General features: G+C 35.7%; 1 protein-coding gene across 1 annotated transcript; it reads right to left on the bottom strand.

The window, feature by feature from the left end:
* Positions 1-1,369: 1,369 nt before the first annotated feature.
* Positions 1,370-2,033, bottom strand: LOC125826243 (RING-H2 finger protein ATL39-like). Its single transcript, XM_049505563.1, has 2 exons — positions 1,956-2,033; positions 1,370-1,831 (listed from the first exon to the last, which is right to left on the bottom strand). The coding sequence occupies exons 1-2, from the start codon at positions 2,031-2,033 to the stop codon at positions 1,370-1,372; spliced, it is 540 nt and encodes a 179-aa protein (XP_049361520.1).
* Between the last annotated feature and the right edge of the window lie 13,481 nt (positions 2,034-15,514).

The following is a 15,514-nucleotide window of genomic DNA, read 5'->3' as shown; positions in this document are numbered from 1 at the left end:
CACCCAATTTTTAAAAATACGTATATACTCATATACAGTAATATATAATACTATACGTTATTATACAAAATACGAACTTCATCTTCTTCCTTGAACCCAACATCATATTCATCCAAAAACTACCTCACATCACCCAAAATTTCATATTTAGGATCCTCATTACTTAACTCATTTTTCTGCAACAATTTGCACTCAAAAAATGAAGCTTATTTGTGGAAATTCGATTTTCAAATTTTGAAGCTCCGGTTTCAATAATGGTTGTCTATTATTTCAACGAAACATTAATAGTACTTCATAGTAACTCTAGTAAAGGAGATAAAACAATGACTTATTATGTAAATTTCTCCAAAACAGGGGTCATTATCAATGACCCAAACAATATACATACATACATACATACATATGAGATCATTCATTTCACTCCAAACAAGCAAAACAAACAACTCAGTTAATTTTACATATGCAAATAAAGGCTAATCAGTTAAAAACACATGAACATGAGTCGGGTATCATAAACTAGAGGTAACAGAGGAAAATAACAAGAAGTGTTGAGAACGGTTCTCTAAGTCTGATTGGTTTTAAAGGAAGTTTCTAAACAAGACTTTACATCTACAATATAAGGAGAACAAACTAATTATAAACTAGTATTATCAAACCAAAACAGCCTTGTTCCCTCAAGTTATAAGGATAATTAGCTTAGTTATAAACAAAGGGGTAGTAAGTTAATCCAAAACAAATGAGCTATTGTTACATCACCCAACTTCATAAACACCATGCCAATCATACTAGAGAATCAGGTTGTTCCAAAGAAACTGATAGGAGAGACGATCTCGCAATGAATCATTAGAAAACAATTTGTCAATTATTCCGGATTTTAGCCTTAACTAAACACGACTACACATACATAAACCTATAAGAAAAGGACCAGATTTCAGAACGGTAAAAAATAGGAGCAGACCACCACACCGCATCAAGACAAGGCAGAAAGTGATGTATCACAAATGCATATTTTAGCACCACGATTCGAGATAAATTAATCAATGCATCATACAAGCTGCTTAATTGGAAATCATTCTAAGGAAGTCAGATTTTTGGAAGCACACCAAAGCTAGAGCAGATGAGCCTAAAATTAGGTGAGTATGATGTTCGAAACAGCCTATTAAGACATGCTTATTGACTGCGATAACAAAATGAAACACATGACTTGCCGAAATGAGCAATAATCTTTGTCGAATGGATTCAAACAAACAACTAGAATAGAACAAAAGAGGTTACATTCTAACTTAGCTTGTAAAGAAACAGAGACAATTAAATTTAAGTTTTCAATCCTTAAAAAGGTTCAGTTATACATAAAAATATGATCCCTAAACTATAGAACTATGTCGTATCGACAATATGGGCACTGAAGAGCACCCGTCAACATCCAGTCAAGGATGCAGTCATGGTGATATATGTGGCCGCAAGGAAGAACTCGTAAGAGTCTTACCTCATCAAGCTCGGCCGTACATATAGCACATGTGTCAAAATCTCCACATCTCTCATCCCATAATGGGATCAATAGAAATGTGTCGACAATGACACTCGGCTCATGGTGTGGCTCCACAGGTGGAGGAGCCTGTTGCGCCTCCGACGCCTGTGGAGGAGCATCGTCGTTTGCCTCTCGGCAGCAACGACGACAGTAACGAATGAAAAAACAAATGAAAACAATGAAGATAGCTAAAAAGGCATAAAAATAGTACAACGCTGGTGGTGTCTTCACAGGCTCTGACCAGTACCTGGTCTGTCTGATCTCCGCCTCAATATGCCACGGCAAAATCAGCACCAGACACACCTACATATAAGAATTGTTCAAAATTAAAGTGTTAAATGTGTAGATGACATATATACATATATATATTCACATCTAATTGTTGGTTCCTACAGGCTATCCGCTGAAGCATTCAAGATGATGAAACCCAATTGTTGAGGGTGGAAGCCCATGCCATACCTATAACGCGTTTGACAAAAAATCCAAAGAGGAAGGCAGATTCCATCATCATCAATCTTCTTGCTCCGTAATCTTTAAATCTTCTTTCATTATATTTTGTTTATTAATTCCGTTTTTTTATCATTATCATCCCCTTAGGGATGAACAGAATTTCATTCTCTAAAAATAAGTGTATTTATCTTCTTCTGTTTCAAAATACTCTGTTTTAGCTGTTGTTTTCCTTTGGGTATATGCATGTGGTCTTGTTCTTTTGAAAAAACTTAAGAAGCAATTTTCTTTTGTCCCAAAAACTGAACAACATATTACTTTTGGACGGTTCAGTGGAGTTAAAAAACTTAAGAATCTATTTTCTTTTGTCCCAAGTTCTCATGATTTGCAAAAGGAACCTCCATGAAACTCTATCATGGGCTTTAGACAAGTCCAGTTTAAGGATGACATTTAAACCCTTCTTGTCTCTGGTCATGTTATGCATCATTTCCTGTGCTAGCATGATGTTATCAGTGATAGATCTACCTTTGATGAAGCCAGACTGATTAGGAGAAATGATTTTTGGAGTCAGTATGGTATTTAAGCATTTTGGAAATGATTTTGGAGGAAACATTTGCAAGGCTGATAGGTCTATGCTCAGAAAGAGACTCAGGGTTGTCTACGTTAGGAATCATGACAATGCAAGTGAGTCATGTATCTAGGTAGATCATTTCCAGAGAAGAAATAGCAAACCATAAGAAGTAGATCTTGAGTTAGAACATTATTTATTACTGCTTAATTCTTATAGTTACTGTTGTATAGGTAGATTATTTTACTGTATTAGTAGTTATTCTGTTTCCACTATTCTAGGAGTCCAATATTTTATTTTCCCTGATCTCTGGATAGTTTCCACCGTAGGAGGGACTCTATTAGTTTGCTGATGTATATAGTTCAGTTTATAACTGATTAAGAAATAATCGTTTGCTTCATCTTGCTCAAGTCATTATATGGTTTCAGAGCTCTCGTCTTAACTCTCCCGATTTTTTTTTTCGATCCTCTGACTACCACCGCAAACTCTCTCTTAACATGCCTGAGAACGTCCAGAATGCGGACTCCACCACTAGCAGCAACTCTAACGTTGTTGTTCAGTTTAATCCTGTGTCCCAGCTGCCGATAAATCTTGTTGGCAGCCATAATTTTTCTACTTGGAAGGCCCAGATTTCCATGCTCATGCACGGGCACAATCTGTTTGGCCATCTTGATGGCTCTTCCCCAGCTCCTTCCACAACTATCACACAAAACAATAGAGACGTCGCGAACCCAGCCTATAGCCTTTGGTTCCGTTAAGATCAATTGCTCCAGAATGCCATCATGGCTTCTGTCGATCCGACAATTGCTGCAACTGTAGCTGCTGCCTCTTCTGCTCAACTTGCTTGGGACTCTCTGCATCTTACTTATGCCAACAAGTCCCAAACACGAATATTTAGCCTTTGTGACCAGCTCGCACGCCTATCAAAGGACTCCTGCCCAGTAGCCGATTATCTCCATCAAGTGCGCTCTTTCTACAACGAGCTCGCTACAGCTGGAGCTACAATCACCAGCGATGAACTGGTGGTGAAAATTCTGAGTGGTCTTGGGTTCGATTTTCATGAGATTTCCGCTGCAATTCGAGCAAGAGATTCTATCATCTCTCTTATGATGAGTTGTATGCGAAACTAATTGATTATGAGCTCTTTCTCTGGTGAAAATTCTGAGTGGTCTTGGGTCCGATTTTCGTGAGATTTCCGTTGCAATTCGAGCAAGAGATTCTATCATCTCTTATGATGAGTTGTATGCGAAACTAATTGATTATGAGCTTGTTCTCAAACATGAGGAAGTGAAGAAAGAAAACAGTGCCATAACTGCTGCTATGGTAACTCACAACAAATCCATCAATTCCAACAACTGCGCTGCTCGTCGACCCAACAACACATCACAATGGCGTTCCAGCAATCGTACAACTGTTCCTGCGCAAGGGCGTTACATCAATAACCCTGTTCGCTGTCAGTTATGCAATAAACAGGGTCATACTGCTAATGTTTGTCGGTCACAGTCTCACAATCATTTAGAGGCATAGGCCAATTTTCTTTCAGGTAACCAAGTTGCAGAAAATCAATGGATTGTTGACTCCGGTGCTACTCATCATGTCACAAAAGAGTCTACCAATCTGGATGAATATCATGGTTCAGAAGGCATAGCTATGGGCAACGGTAAAAGAATTTCAATTACTCATCATGGTTATACTGAATTAGTTGCATCAAATAATGCTTTTAGACTAACTGATATTTTATGTGCACCTGCTATCAAACAAAACATTCTTTCGGTATCAAAATTTTGTCAAGATAATCTGACATCCATTGAATTGTCCCCGTTTTCTTTCTTTGTGAAGGACTTGAAAATGCGGGCGCCGCTGGTCTCCAGTCGGAATAGGAATGGACTCTATGAGTGGCCCAATTTCACTGTTAATAAACCTACTATTCAAGTTGCCACTACAACGGTTCCTTGTCAAGTCTGGCACCGTCACCTTGGCCATCCCCATTCAAGAATCTTGAATTTTGTTTTGAATAAGTTCTCTTCCAGTTTCATCCCCGAACAAGTTATTTTCTATAATTCTTGTTGTTCAAATAAAGTTCACCGTTTTCCATTCAATTGCTTATCTCTAATTAGTACTGCTCCACTGCAACTCCTTTGTAGTAACTTGTGGGGTCCATCGCCTGTCCTTTCAATTGATAAAAACGATACTATTGTGTGTTCATTGATCAGTACACCAAGTATATTTGGTTGTACACTCTTAAAAACAAACATGAGGTTCGAGACATATTTTCTAAGTTTCATCCCTTAGTGGAAAACTATTTTAAGCAAAAAATTGTCTCTCTGTATACTGATGGAGGAGGTGAATATAAAGGTCTTGATCCGTATCTCACTTTAAATGGAATTGAACACCTTGTATCACCTCCTCATACACCTCAAAGAGTGACCATCGCGGAGCATCGTCATCTGCACATTGTTGAAACTGCCAAAACACTTTTACATGAGGCATCCCTCTCTTCAAGTTTTGGTCGTTTGCTTGTCAACATGCTGCTTATCTTATTAATCGATTGCCCACCCAGCTTTTAAACAATACATCTCCATATGAAAATTTGTTTGGTGTTGCACCCAGATATGACTCACTTAGAACTTTTGGTTGTCTATGTTACACATGGCTTAAGCCTTACGCCAACCATAAGCTTGAGCCTAGGTCCACTCCATGTGTCTATTTGGGATTCTCCCAAGTTCATTATGCACAGCAATGCTTTGATCCCATTAACTCAAAATTGTTCATCTCACGCGATGTAAAGTTTTTTGAAAATATTTTTCCCTTTCACACAATATTCCCACATCTTAAAAATAAATCTTTTACGCTTGCGTGGGAAGTTGTTGGCACACCTACAGATTCTCAAACTCAAACTCTTTCGCCTGTTATTTCACCACTTTCTTCTCCTCTTCCTGTTCGAGACATTTCTACCAGTGGCCAAGCTTGTGAATCCGTCTCCGCCGACCAGAATCATGCGCATCCCTCAAGTTCAGGTAATTCACTTTCCCCTGCTTCTTTGCAACAATCCCATAATACAGCCCCTAACCTTATCACCTACCAACGCCGAAACAAAACACAAATTTTGTCACCTGCTTCTACAACCTATCCTACACAACCAGCGAGCTTGCCTTCAAATCCTGTAACCTCATCACCTCCTCCACCCCTGCCTCCTCCTCCAACCCGCCCAACAACCCGATCACAAAACAACATTTTTTGCCCCAAAAAACCATTTACTTGCCTTATCCAACTCCCTGCCAATGTTGCCCCTCATACCTTCAAGCAGACTCTTAAACACTCAGAGTGGAGGGTAGCTATGAAAGCTGAATTTGATGCGTTAATTCAGTATCAAACATGGGAATTGGTTCCTAAAGATTCTAATAAGAATGCTGTTGATTATAAGTGGATTTACAGGACAAAAAGAAAGTCGATGGTTCTGTTGACAGGTACAAAGCTCGGTTGGTTGCTAAAGGGTTCACTCAGCGTCTAGGTCTTGACTACCACTTCACATTCAGTCCGGTTGTCAAGCCTACGACAGTTCGTATTGTTCTTACACTTGCAGTTCGGCACAATTGGGTTTTACATCAACTGGACATCAACAATGCTTTTTTACAAGGCACACTTGAAGAAGGAGTTTTCATGAAACAACCACCTGGATTTGAGAACGCATCTCATCCCTCACATGTTTGTCATTTGCGTAAGGTTATTTATGGTCTCAAGCAAGCACCTCATGCTTGGTACAATGAACTGACATCCTATCTTTTCTGTTGGGATTTATCAAGTCTCACTCTGATCCTTCTCTCTTTGTTCGCAATGACTCATATGGTGTTGTGTATATTTTAGTCTATGTTGACGACATCATCCTTACAGGAAACAGTTCTTCACTAGTTCATCAGGTTATCTCTTCTTTGGCTTCCCGTTTTTCCCTTAAAGATCTTGGCCCACTATCCTACTTTCTTGGAGTTGACGTTCATCGAGATAGCAAAGGACTTCTATTGTCACAAGCAAAATATGTTTGAGATCTTCTCCATGACCTTTTGATGCAAGACTGTAATGGTGTTTCCACACCCATGAGCTCTTCTGAAAGTCTTATGCTAAATGATGGTACTCCATCACATGATGCTACTGAATATAGAAAGGTCATCGGAAAGTTGCAATACTGGTCTTTTACTAGGCCTGATGTTTCTTACTCAGTGAATAAATTGTCTCAATTAATGCATGCCCCATCTGAAGCTCACTGGAGGGCTGTTAAACGCCTCATTCAATATCTCAAAAGCACTGCTGATTATGGCATTAGAATTACTCAAAGCAGCAGTCTTAACCTCTCTGTGTTTTCTGATGCTGACTGGGCTGGAAACCTCTCTGATCGCAGTTCCACCACAGGTTATATAATTTTTCTTGGACTTACTCCAGTTAGTTGGTCATCAAAAAAATGTGCCATTGCCCGCTCATCCACTGAAGCAGAGTACTGAGCTGTTGCTAGTGCAGTTGATGAGACCACTTGGGTGAAAAATCTTCTCAAGGAACTTCATGTCAAAATTCTCACACCACCTACCATTTTCTGTGACAACCTTGGTGTCACCTACTTATGTGAGAACAATAATCTGCACAGCCGCATGAAGCATATCGCTGTTGACTTTCACTATGTTCACCAACAGGTTAACGATAAGCGTCTTACATTCAAGCACATTCCTAGTTCTGACCAGCTGGCTGATTCGCTCACCAAACCGCTTCCAAGAACCTCATTTCATCGCCATTTGTCCAAGCTAGGTGTTGTTCCACTCCATCTAGCTTGAGGGGGGTGTATTATAACATTAATTATTACTCCTTAATTCTTATAGTTACCGTTGTATAGGTAGATTATTTTACTGTATTATTAGTTATTCTGTTTCCACTATTCTAGGAGTCTAATATTTTATTTTCCCTGATCTCTGGATAGTTTCCACCATAGGAGGGACTCTGTTAGTTTGCTTGTGTATATAGTTCAGTTTATAACTGATTAAGAAAGAATCGTTTGCTTCATCTTGCTCAAGTCATTATAGTAACTTCGTCAGGTCCAGGAGCGGAATTTGGATTAAAAGAAAAGACAATATCCTCCAGCTCTGCAATATCAGGCATTCTGGTATGATGATGATTATCCTGCACGGAGATCACACTTTGAATACAATCCAGGCTCCTAATATCCTTCACATGATTATTTTCAGTGAAAAGATTCTCATAGAAAGTGACAGCCTCCTTGGCTATCTGATCCTCATCTTCAATCCATTGTCCTGACTGGTCTTTGATCCTGTGAATATTAAAGCTTTCTTCTTTTTCTATTGACCGAGGCATGAAAAAATTTAGTATTTAGATTTAGACACCTTCTTTAGTCCATTGAAGGTTTGCTTTCTGTCTCCAGTAAGATTCTTGATTTTTTCAGGTACTTAGTCAGTTCTGCCTTCTTTTTGTTCAGCTCAGCTCTAGATTGATCATCATTAATGGTTAAACATTTATCTTCTAGAATTGCAATCTCATTTTCCAGATGTTTTGTATCAGTAAAAATATCTCCCAAGACCCAAAGAGAGTTTAGAGCATGTCTGTTTAAGTTTCTGATGAAACTTCTAGAAAGATATTACTGTTCCATACCTCTTGTACCCATCTTGTTTAGTCCAAAGATTCAAAAACCTAAAATACTTGATAGAAGGAGCCTTGGCAGCCTTTTCCAAATTATCTTTTCGGAAGCCCAATCATTGCACCAAGTATGAATTGGACCAGAATAGCCCATATCAATTAAGTCACAATCCACAATGCAAAGGCATAGCTTTTTGAGGTTTATGAGGTCTGCCTCCTTGCTTCTCTGAAGCTTCAGTGATACAGTTGAAATCCCCAAAAATACACCAAGGCTGGTTAATAGAGTTGGCCAGTCTTCTAAGATCATCACACAGTGGTTCTCTTGGCTTAGATTCAGTCTTAGCATATACTATAGAGAAGACACTCAAAATGCCATTGTCACCCTTCAGAGAACATGAAAGAACCTGCTCCTGGTCATCAACCATAGTACAATCCAGAGAGTCATTGCAAAATAACCAAATCTTGTTGTTGATATATATTGTTGAACGCTTGTGAGAAGCCCAAAGCTCTTTGTTATTGTGAAGCTTTAGGTTCCAAAATAGCTATAAAAGAATTGTTATTGGATACTAATAGGAATTTCAGTCGATCTCTAGAGCAGTTCTAATTCCCCTAATATTCCATATAAGTGTACTAATGATGCCCCTAATATTCCATATAAGCCGTGTTGTCGATGTTAGTTTGAGGATAGAGAAGAGAGAATATTTTTTCGTTATTATTAGCTAACTAGTGATGGACGTTTAACTAAACTTTCACATTGTTAAATTCCGTAAAATAGAGCATGCAGACACTTCCAAGCAATAGGCATCTCAACGAGGTTGCCACGTGCAATAAATCTAGTTAAATATAAATAAAGGAGGACAAATCAAGTTAAAAGTTGAAAATATAAAAGAGTTAGACTAGACGTACCAGTAAAATAGATGCCTTCATCTTTTATTGCAAATTGGGTTAGCTGAGATTAAGAAGCAAAAGGAACATCATGTAACACATGGTTATAGACAAAAAAAAAAAACCACAGAAATATAGTGGATAAAATTTGACGGGAATAGGCTAAGAGAAATCATTTAGGTCAAAAAGTTGACGAATTTCTGTTGAATCAACAATGTAAATAAAGACGGTAGTTAATTTGATGTTAAAACCAACCCATTATTACTTTTTAAAAAAATATAAAAAACCCATTATTTTTATCAGGCAGAAAAATATGTTAAAGAAAGAGCGAAATAGTTACCCATAAATTTCAGGACTTCAAAGTAACAAATTTAAGGACTTCAAATAGAAAAATTGTAATTAATTATATCTTTGTAAATTAACAAATAATTTTATATAACTATTTTTAGTAATATAAATAATTAATATCGAGATGAAAAAATAATATCAAAATGTTAGAAATAGAATGAATCAAGCAAAAGATTTTGAATTTCATACTTTTCATGAATAAAATTATTGAAGTATGGAAGTAGAAAATTTGGAACCATGGTTGAAAAAGAAACCAAAGAAAAAGAAGTTAAAAAAAGTAAGAAAGAGAAAAAAAAACGTTAAAAAGAAGAGAGAAAAAGAAATTTAGGCCATTTTTTGAAATGGGACCCAACTTTCCACTTGGCTCGGTATAACTAGAGAATAAGCAAATTATAAAATGTGGCAAAGAAAATTTTCGAATCATACACAAACGACAAGCGTATTTCCTTTTGTCATATAAGATTGGCAAAAGTATACAAAAATAGAATCCAGAACTTTTATTGAAAATAGAATAAAGTCATCACAAAAATGGGACCCAGCGATTTACTTTCCGATTTTTTTTATGTTACATAGAAGCAGACAAAGACATCCTTTTCCCAAAAAATGGCAAAAGTAGTATACAAAAATACCAGAATCTTAAATGGGATTTTCACCCAAAATGGAAATAAAGGCATCAGATATGAGATATGGGATCTGTTGTAATATTTGCAGCATGTGGGGTCTACTAGGTCAGAAAAATAGAACTTTTTTCATAGGACAAATGAGTAAATAAATAAACATGCTTTGGTATTTTTGTCTAACAACCAAATAGTATTTTTGGAGGGAATAGGGAGAAAAGAGAGAAACAATCGAATTTGGAGGGAATAAGGAGAAAAGTGGAGAAATAATAGGATTATTTTTAATTGATATAATAATATATTTATTATCTAAACCATGATTAAGGATATATTTTAATTAATTAAATTTTAGCCATTAAATTTAATTTATGTCATATGTCATTAATCAAGGCTAGAACTTGGGGAAAATCAAGGAAATAATAAAAATCGAAATTTAGTCTTACCGTAGTGCTGGAAAAGCTATAAAAAACTTAAAGTTGGCCGTATCTTCAAGTCACTGCGTTTTCATATAAAGAGAATGTTAATAATATGAAGGTGATAATTTCAATGGTGATTCAACCCATTGATTTTAGATCAGAAAATTATTGTACATTATCTTTTTTAGAAAGCTTAGGCTAAGAGATAAGCAAAACATCAATTAAAGTAACAAGAGATTCTTAATTATAGTCAAGATCTGTATTGATCAAATTCTTCGAGAACTCGAGAAACAACCCACAGATTCGCAACAACAACAAGTCAAATGCAACAACATAAATAAAGTGAAAATGTAGCGAAATGATTAAAAATATCAACGATTCGAGGTATAACAAGCTTACTTGAGCTCTATAGTTGGAAGCAACTGAGCTCCATGGATTTGCACACCAAGAATTTGAGAAGAAGTCAAGAACACTTGAGCTACTTTCCAGATATTTTTACTTTTTGCTGATGTAGTTTGTTTGCTTTTTTGTTGGTCTAAATTGTGGGCCTTTTGTACTTCTAATACCTATTTGGCCTGTTGGAAAGAGAAAAAAAAATTACCGCCCCATATAATTACGTGCCTTTTGCCTCATTTTGATTTATAGAAATTAAACATAGTCATATAAATATTCAGTGAGCATTTTAAAATACGTATCAATATCTGTATTTTGTCTTTACGTTGATGAAAGTCAATACTCCTTTCTCTCATATTTAATTTCAGAGTAGACGCATAGATGTTCGTATGTGTTTGTGACTCGCTTAAATTTCTATTTTCACGTAAAGCGAATAGTAAGAAATTTAAGCGAGTCACAAACATATACTAACATTTTGTTGGATAAACTTGGTTCATTTCTTCATATCTTGTTAATTGTGACATATTTTGATGACTATTGAAAGTCCTTAATAGTCTTCATGATATTCATTATGAGATATTTGGTCAGTTACCAAACATATTTGTTGAGTCAATTAGACCAAGCCTTAAATGACTTGTTGATGATAAACATTTTCAATTTCTCTACCGTTGTAATAACCTTCCTATAATTGACAATTATTCTTCATCTTTTTAATTATCAGCCATTAATCCTTTTTTGGCCATTAACTTGCATATAACGTTGTGGCCTCTTACTGGGATGAAAAATCTTTCCTATAAATATTCTTAGTTCATTTCCTCTTGGAAAGTGAGACAAATCATAAACAAATCCTGTTCTTGTATGACAGTACTAGATGGTATTGGCCCGTGCATTTGTGTGTTACATCATGTATTCAAATACGTATGTGTTATAACATGTTTTCAAATGACATTTGATGGCTGCGTAAAGTTTTATTTGCATAAATTAAGTAGAGTACAATTTTACTTTCAAAGTGATAAGATTGGCTTCAGAAGCACCAAACCAGATAAAGTGTTCCAGAAAAGATTAACATATCAAATAAGTATATTTCAAGAAGTACATACCAACCGGCAACATCCTCCAAAGCTTTGTAGCATAGTCTTTGTACTTTTTTAGAATCACAATTACATCAGAACAAAGAAACCTTTTCATTAACTAATGGAACCAATCATTTACAGAGAAGCATATCTCAAAGAAAAAGGTTTACATAATTAAACATGCCAATAAGATACAAACCCTTAAAAAAGTGTGATAGCTGAAACTCATCAATTTTGCGCATAAGCCACCTATCGCTGCTGCGCTGCTAGTATAGGTCCTATGCTTATTCGATTTTTCCTGTCAAACAAAGACGGAATTGGCGAACTATCTATAACACAACTTTGATACTATAACCACCTCTTGCTACTTGCACGTTATAAACTATATATCTCTCAAGGAAGCAATATCCGCTAACCTGGAGAAGATTTCATTCTAACAATGAATGAGTAACTTGTCATATAAAATTACTTTAGTAGCAGGAACATTTTTGGCAAGCATCTGGAAGTGTTATGCAACTTCATTGTCAATATCCTGCAAAAAGAAAATGCCATCACAATAAAGAGTGAAAAAGATACAGTAGATCTTAACATGTATAATCTTCTCGCTTTTAGAAAAAATAAAATTATGTAATCCTTGTGGCTCAGCCTTGTAATTAGGTGGCATCACGCGCATATATATAAACCATCAATTAAGCCAAGTTATTAACGTATTGAAATTTTGATTTGTAACCAGTTGAACTAACCGAATATCATAGCCTCAAGAAACAGTTGTAGCATCATCCCAAAAACAGCAGCAGAAGTTGCTTCAACTGTAGTAAAAAATAGCAAGAAGTAAGAAACAAATTTTTCTAATTCCAGCTACTGTATTAAATGAAAATATCTTCTGATTATACATCAAAATTTAACTTAAAAATTGGAGTACGATATAAAAGATATAAACTGTTAATTTTACACAAATTCATGAAATAGATTGTTATACCAAATTCAAACTAAATATGTACCTCGACATTAGAAGATGAAGTCCCGCCAAGGTCTTCCATATGAATCACTCTACCTTCAGTATCCTCTGTCATGTTGGTTACTTATTCAGCTGCTGAACTCTCTTAAGTAACATATCAATCATGTTGGATACTTATTCAACAATCGAATCTCTCAATTAACATATGATGCTACATATATGTTCTGTTATACATACTTATCCAAGTAACATTTCTTCCTTTCAAAGCCAAAGCATTCACCTGCTCAAGCTCACAAATAACAGGACCAATATTGCTGAGTCTAAGCATGTGTTTATATTGTCGCTGGCTCTCCGTGGCAAGCTAAGAATCAAAGATATGCTTTTCAAATGAGGTGTTATTGCTGATGGGAGTTGCTCCTTTTTCCAAGTTGAGAATGAAACTGCTAATCTTTTTTTTTTCAACTGCTATTTCACAAATGCAATTTGGCAGGACTTTCTTACTTAGATTTAATGAAAATGGGTAAATCTATAGGCTAGAGGAATAAAAATTGGAGGACCTACCTATGATGAAAGCAGCGCTAATTGTAGTGGTATACAATATATGATTGGAAAGATTGGCAAAAATGCAAGGATTTTTCAGAATACCAATTGACCTAAAGAGAAGATCCTTCACGCTATGAATATTGACCTTTACTCAGACTTAGACGCAATATAAGACCTAGAGATAGAAACGTGAAATATAATAATCAATTAATCACCAATACCATGGGCCACCTACAACTAAGAACTAAACAATTTAATACCACTTCAAACCTTACAAAGTTAAGAGAACAAAAGTTTAAGCAAATAATAAGAATGTTTTAGAAGAATAAGCAATTGTCACCTTGCCCAAAATTGAAGCTTCAGTGTATGATTATCATCTTTCCCCGCAAAATTGAGCTAGCTGCGAATGTCACCTGCAAAGTAATTCGTTTCTGCAACTCAAAATTAAATGGAGGAAAAAAATCAAAATTTTAATTCTCATGAAATTCTATTATTCTAACACATTAATGAAGACGGCGACCCAATTACATAAAGAATCAGAAACAACAAAAATCATAAATAAAAGAAATTGGGACTTAGTCTAAAACAACTCGATCCGATGAGAGATTGAACGCTCATAGAAAGAGTTGGCTTAAAAGAGAACCCCCATTAAAGTCTCATTACCAACCTCTTGTAAATTGAAGGAAGAAAGAACAAGAAAATTCTTCATTCTATCAGGAAAAATATGAATTGCAAACAAATAGAGAACATTAATTTACCAGAATTGAAAATCAGGGATGAATGCAACCAAATAGAGGCAGAAAAAACCAAAGATGTGCGCAGCTTCTATCACCGAGAGAGAACTGAGAAATTTCCACATGCTTTGTTGTGACCTGTGCGGTGGTTCTTCAATTTTTAGGTAAATGACACGTTGCAATGTGGTCTTACGTAAAGTCAAAAATACCCTTGAACAAATACAAAATGCCTTTAAGCATCATGTTGTTGATACCAAGCTTATACCCACACTTCTATAATTGTCGAACGAATATTTACTGAGTTTTCATATTTTGTCTTTGTTAGATTCTGATTTCTAGTTTTATACTAAAAAAGCTTATTGAATCATGGGAACTATAACTATATCGGGTGAAGTATTCTTAAGAAAATGTTCTTTGATATATCTCAAGCTATTAGAATTTCTACAAGTGTTCGTGAGAAGATATTTTTTGTAAGATTACCAACACATTTATACGTCTATTTTCGAACCTTGATTTTTGGACATGTTTTCTTACCGTTAGCTTTACGTGAATCATGTCCGAAAATCACGGACTGTTAATGTGAAGGATGCCTAACTTTGTTTCACATTCTTTCTCAACGTCTATATTTTCATAGTCAAAATTAAGCCTATGATTCTATAACTAGCATATTTTGTTTGGAGCCGTACATGCATGTTGTCCATATCATAATGCATTATATTATAAAGGTCAAATCCATCGATTGTCACTTAAAGTTGACACCAATTTTTATTTAGATATTTTAACTAAATTTTATTTATTTTAGACACCTTATGTCCATGTTCTATTGTGTCATTTTGACACTTATTGCTGAGTTGGCATATTGCATGCGTTGCACTGTTTTTGAGCGCGTGAAAAGTTTAAATATTGTACATTTTTACTTTTTTCTTTATTTCTTCTTCTTCCTTCTCTCTCCTTCCAACACCTCCTCCATCATCCACCACCGTATCCAACCTTCTCCCCCTAATTTTCTCACCATTCGATTGTCATGAACCTTGCCAAAATTATCTAAAAACTTCGTCGAAGAAGAAAAAGACTGGATTAGGCCGTGAATCTGGAGATTTTGATGGTGGTGCATATCTTTTTATTGCTCACAATTAGCCATAATAATCTTCTAAGATCCCTTTCCTTTTCTATCCTTCAATATGCAAAATTCTTTGTACTGCAATTTTACCTCTAGGAAAGCATAAATTATCTGGTCAAACTCAAAGCCTGATAATTTTGACTGTTTCGTCAAAAAGAAAAAGATGATGAAATCTCGTTGAAAGTAATTACTCAATGGAGAACAATTACAATAATCAATTAGGGGAGAATTTAGGTCAAAAAGGTCACTTCTT

This window comes from Solanum verrucosum, unplaced genomic scaffold, assembly GCF_900185275.1.
Source record: "Solanum verrucosum unplaced genomic scaffold, falcon-dt-bn FXZP01000060.1, whole genome shotgun sequence".
Classification (NCBI taxonomy): Eukaryota; Viridiplantae; Streptophyta; class Magnoliopsida; order Solanales; family Solanaceae; genus Solanum; species Solanum verrucosum.
The sequence above is the reverse complement of the archived record's forward strand: the minus strand, read 5'-3'. Positions and strand labels throughout refer to the sequence as shown.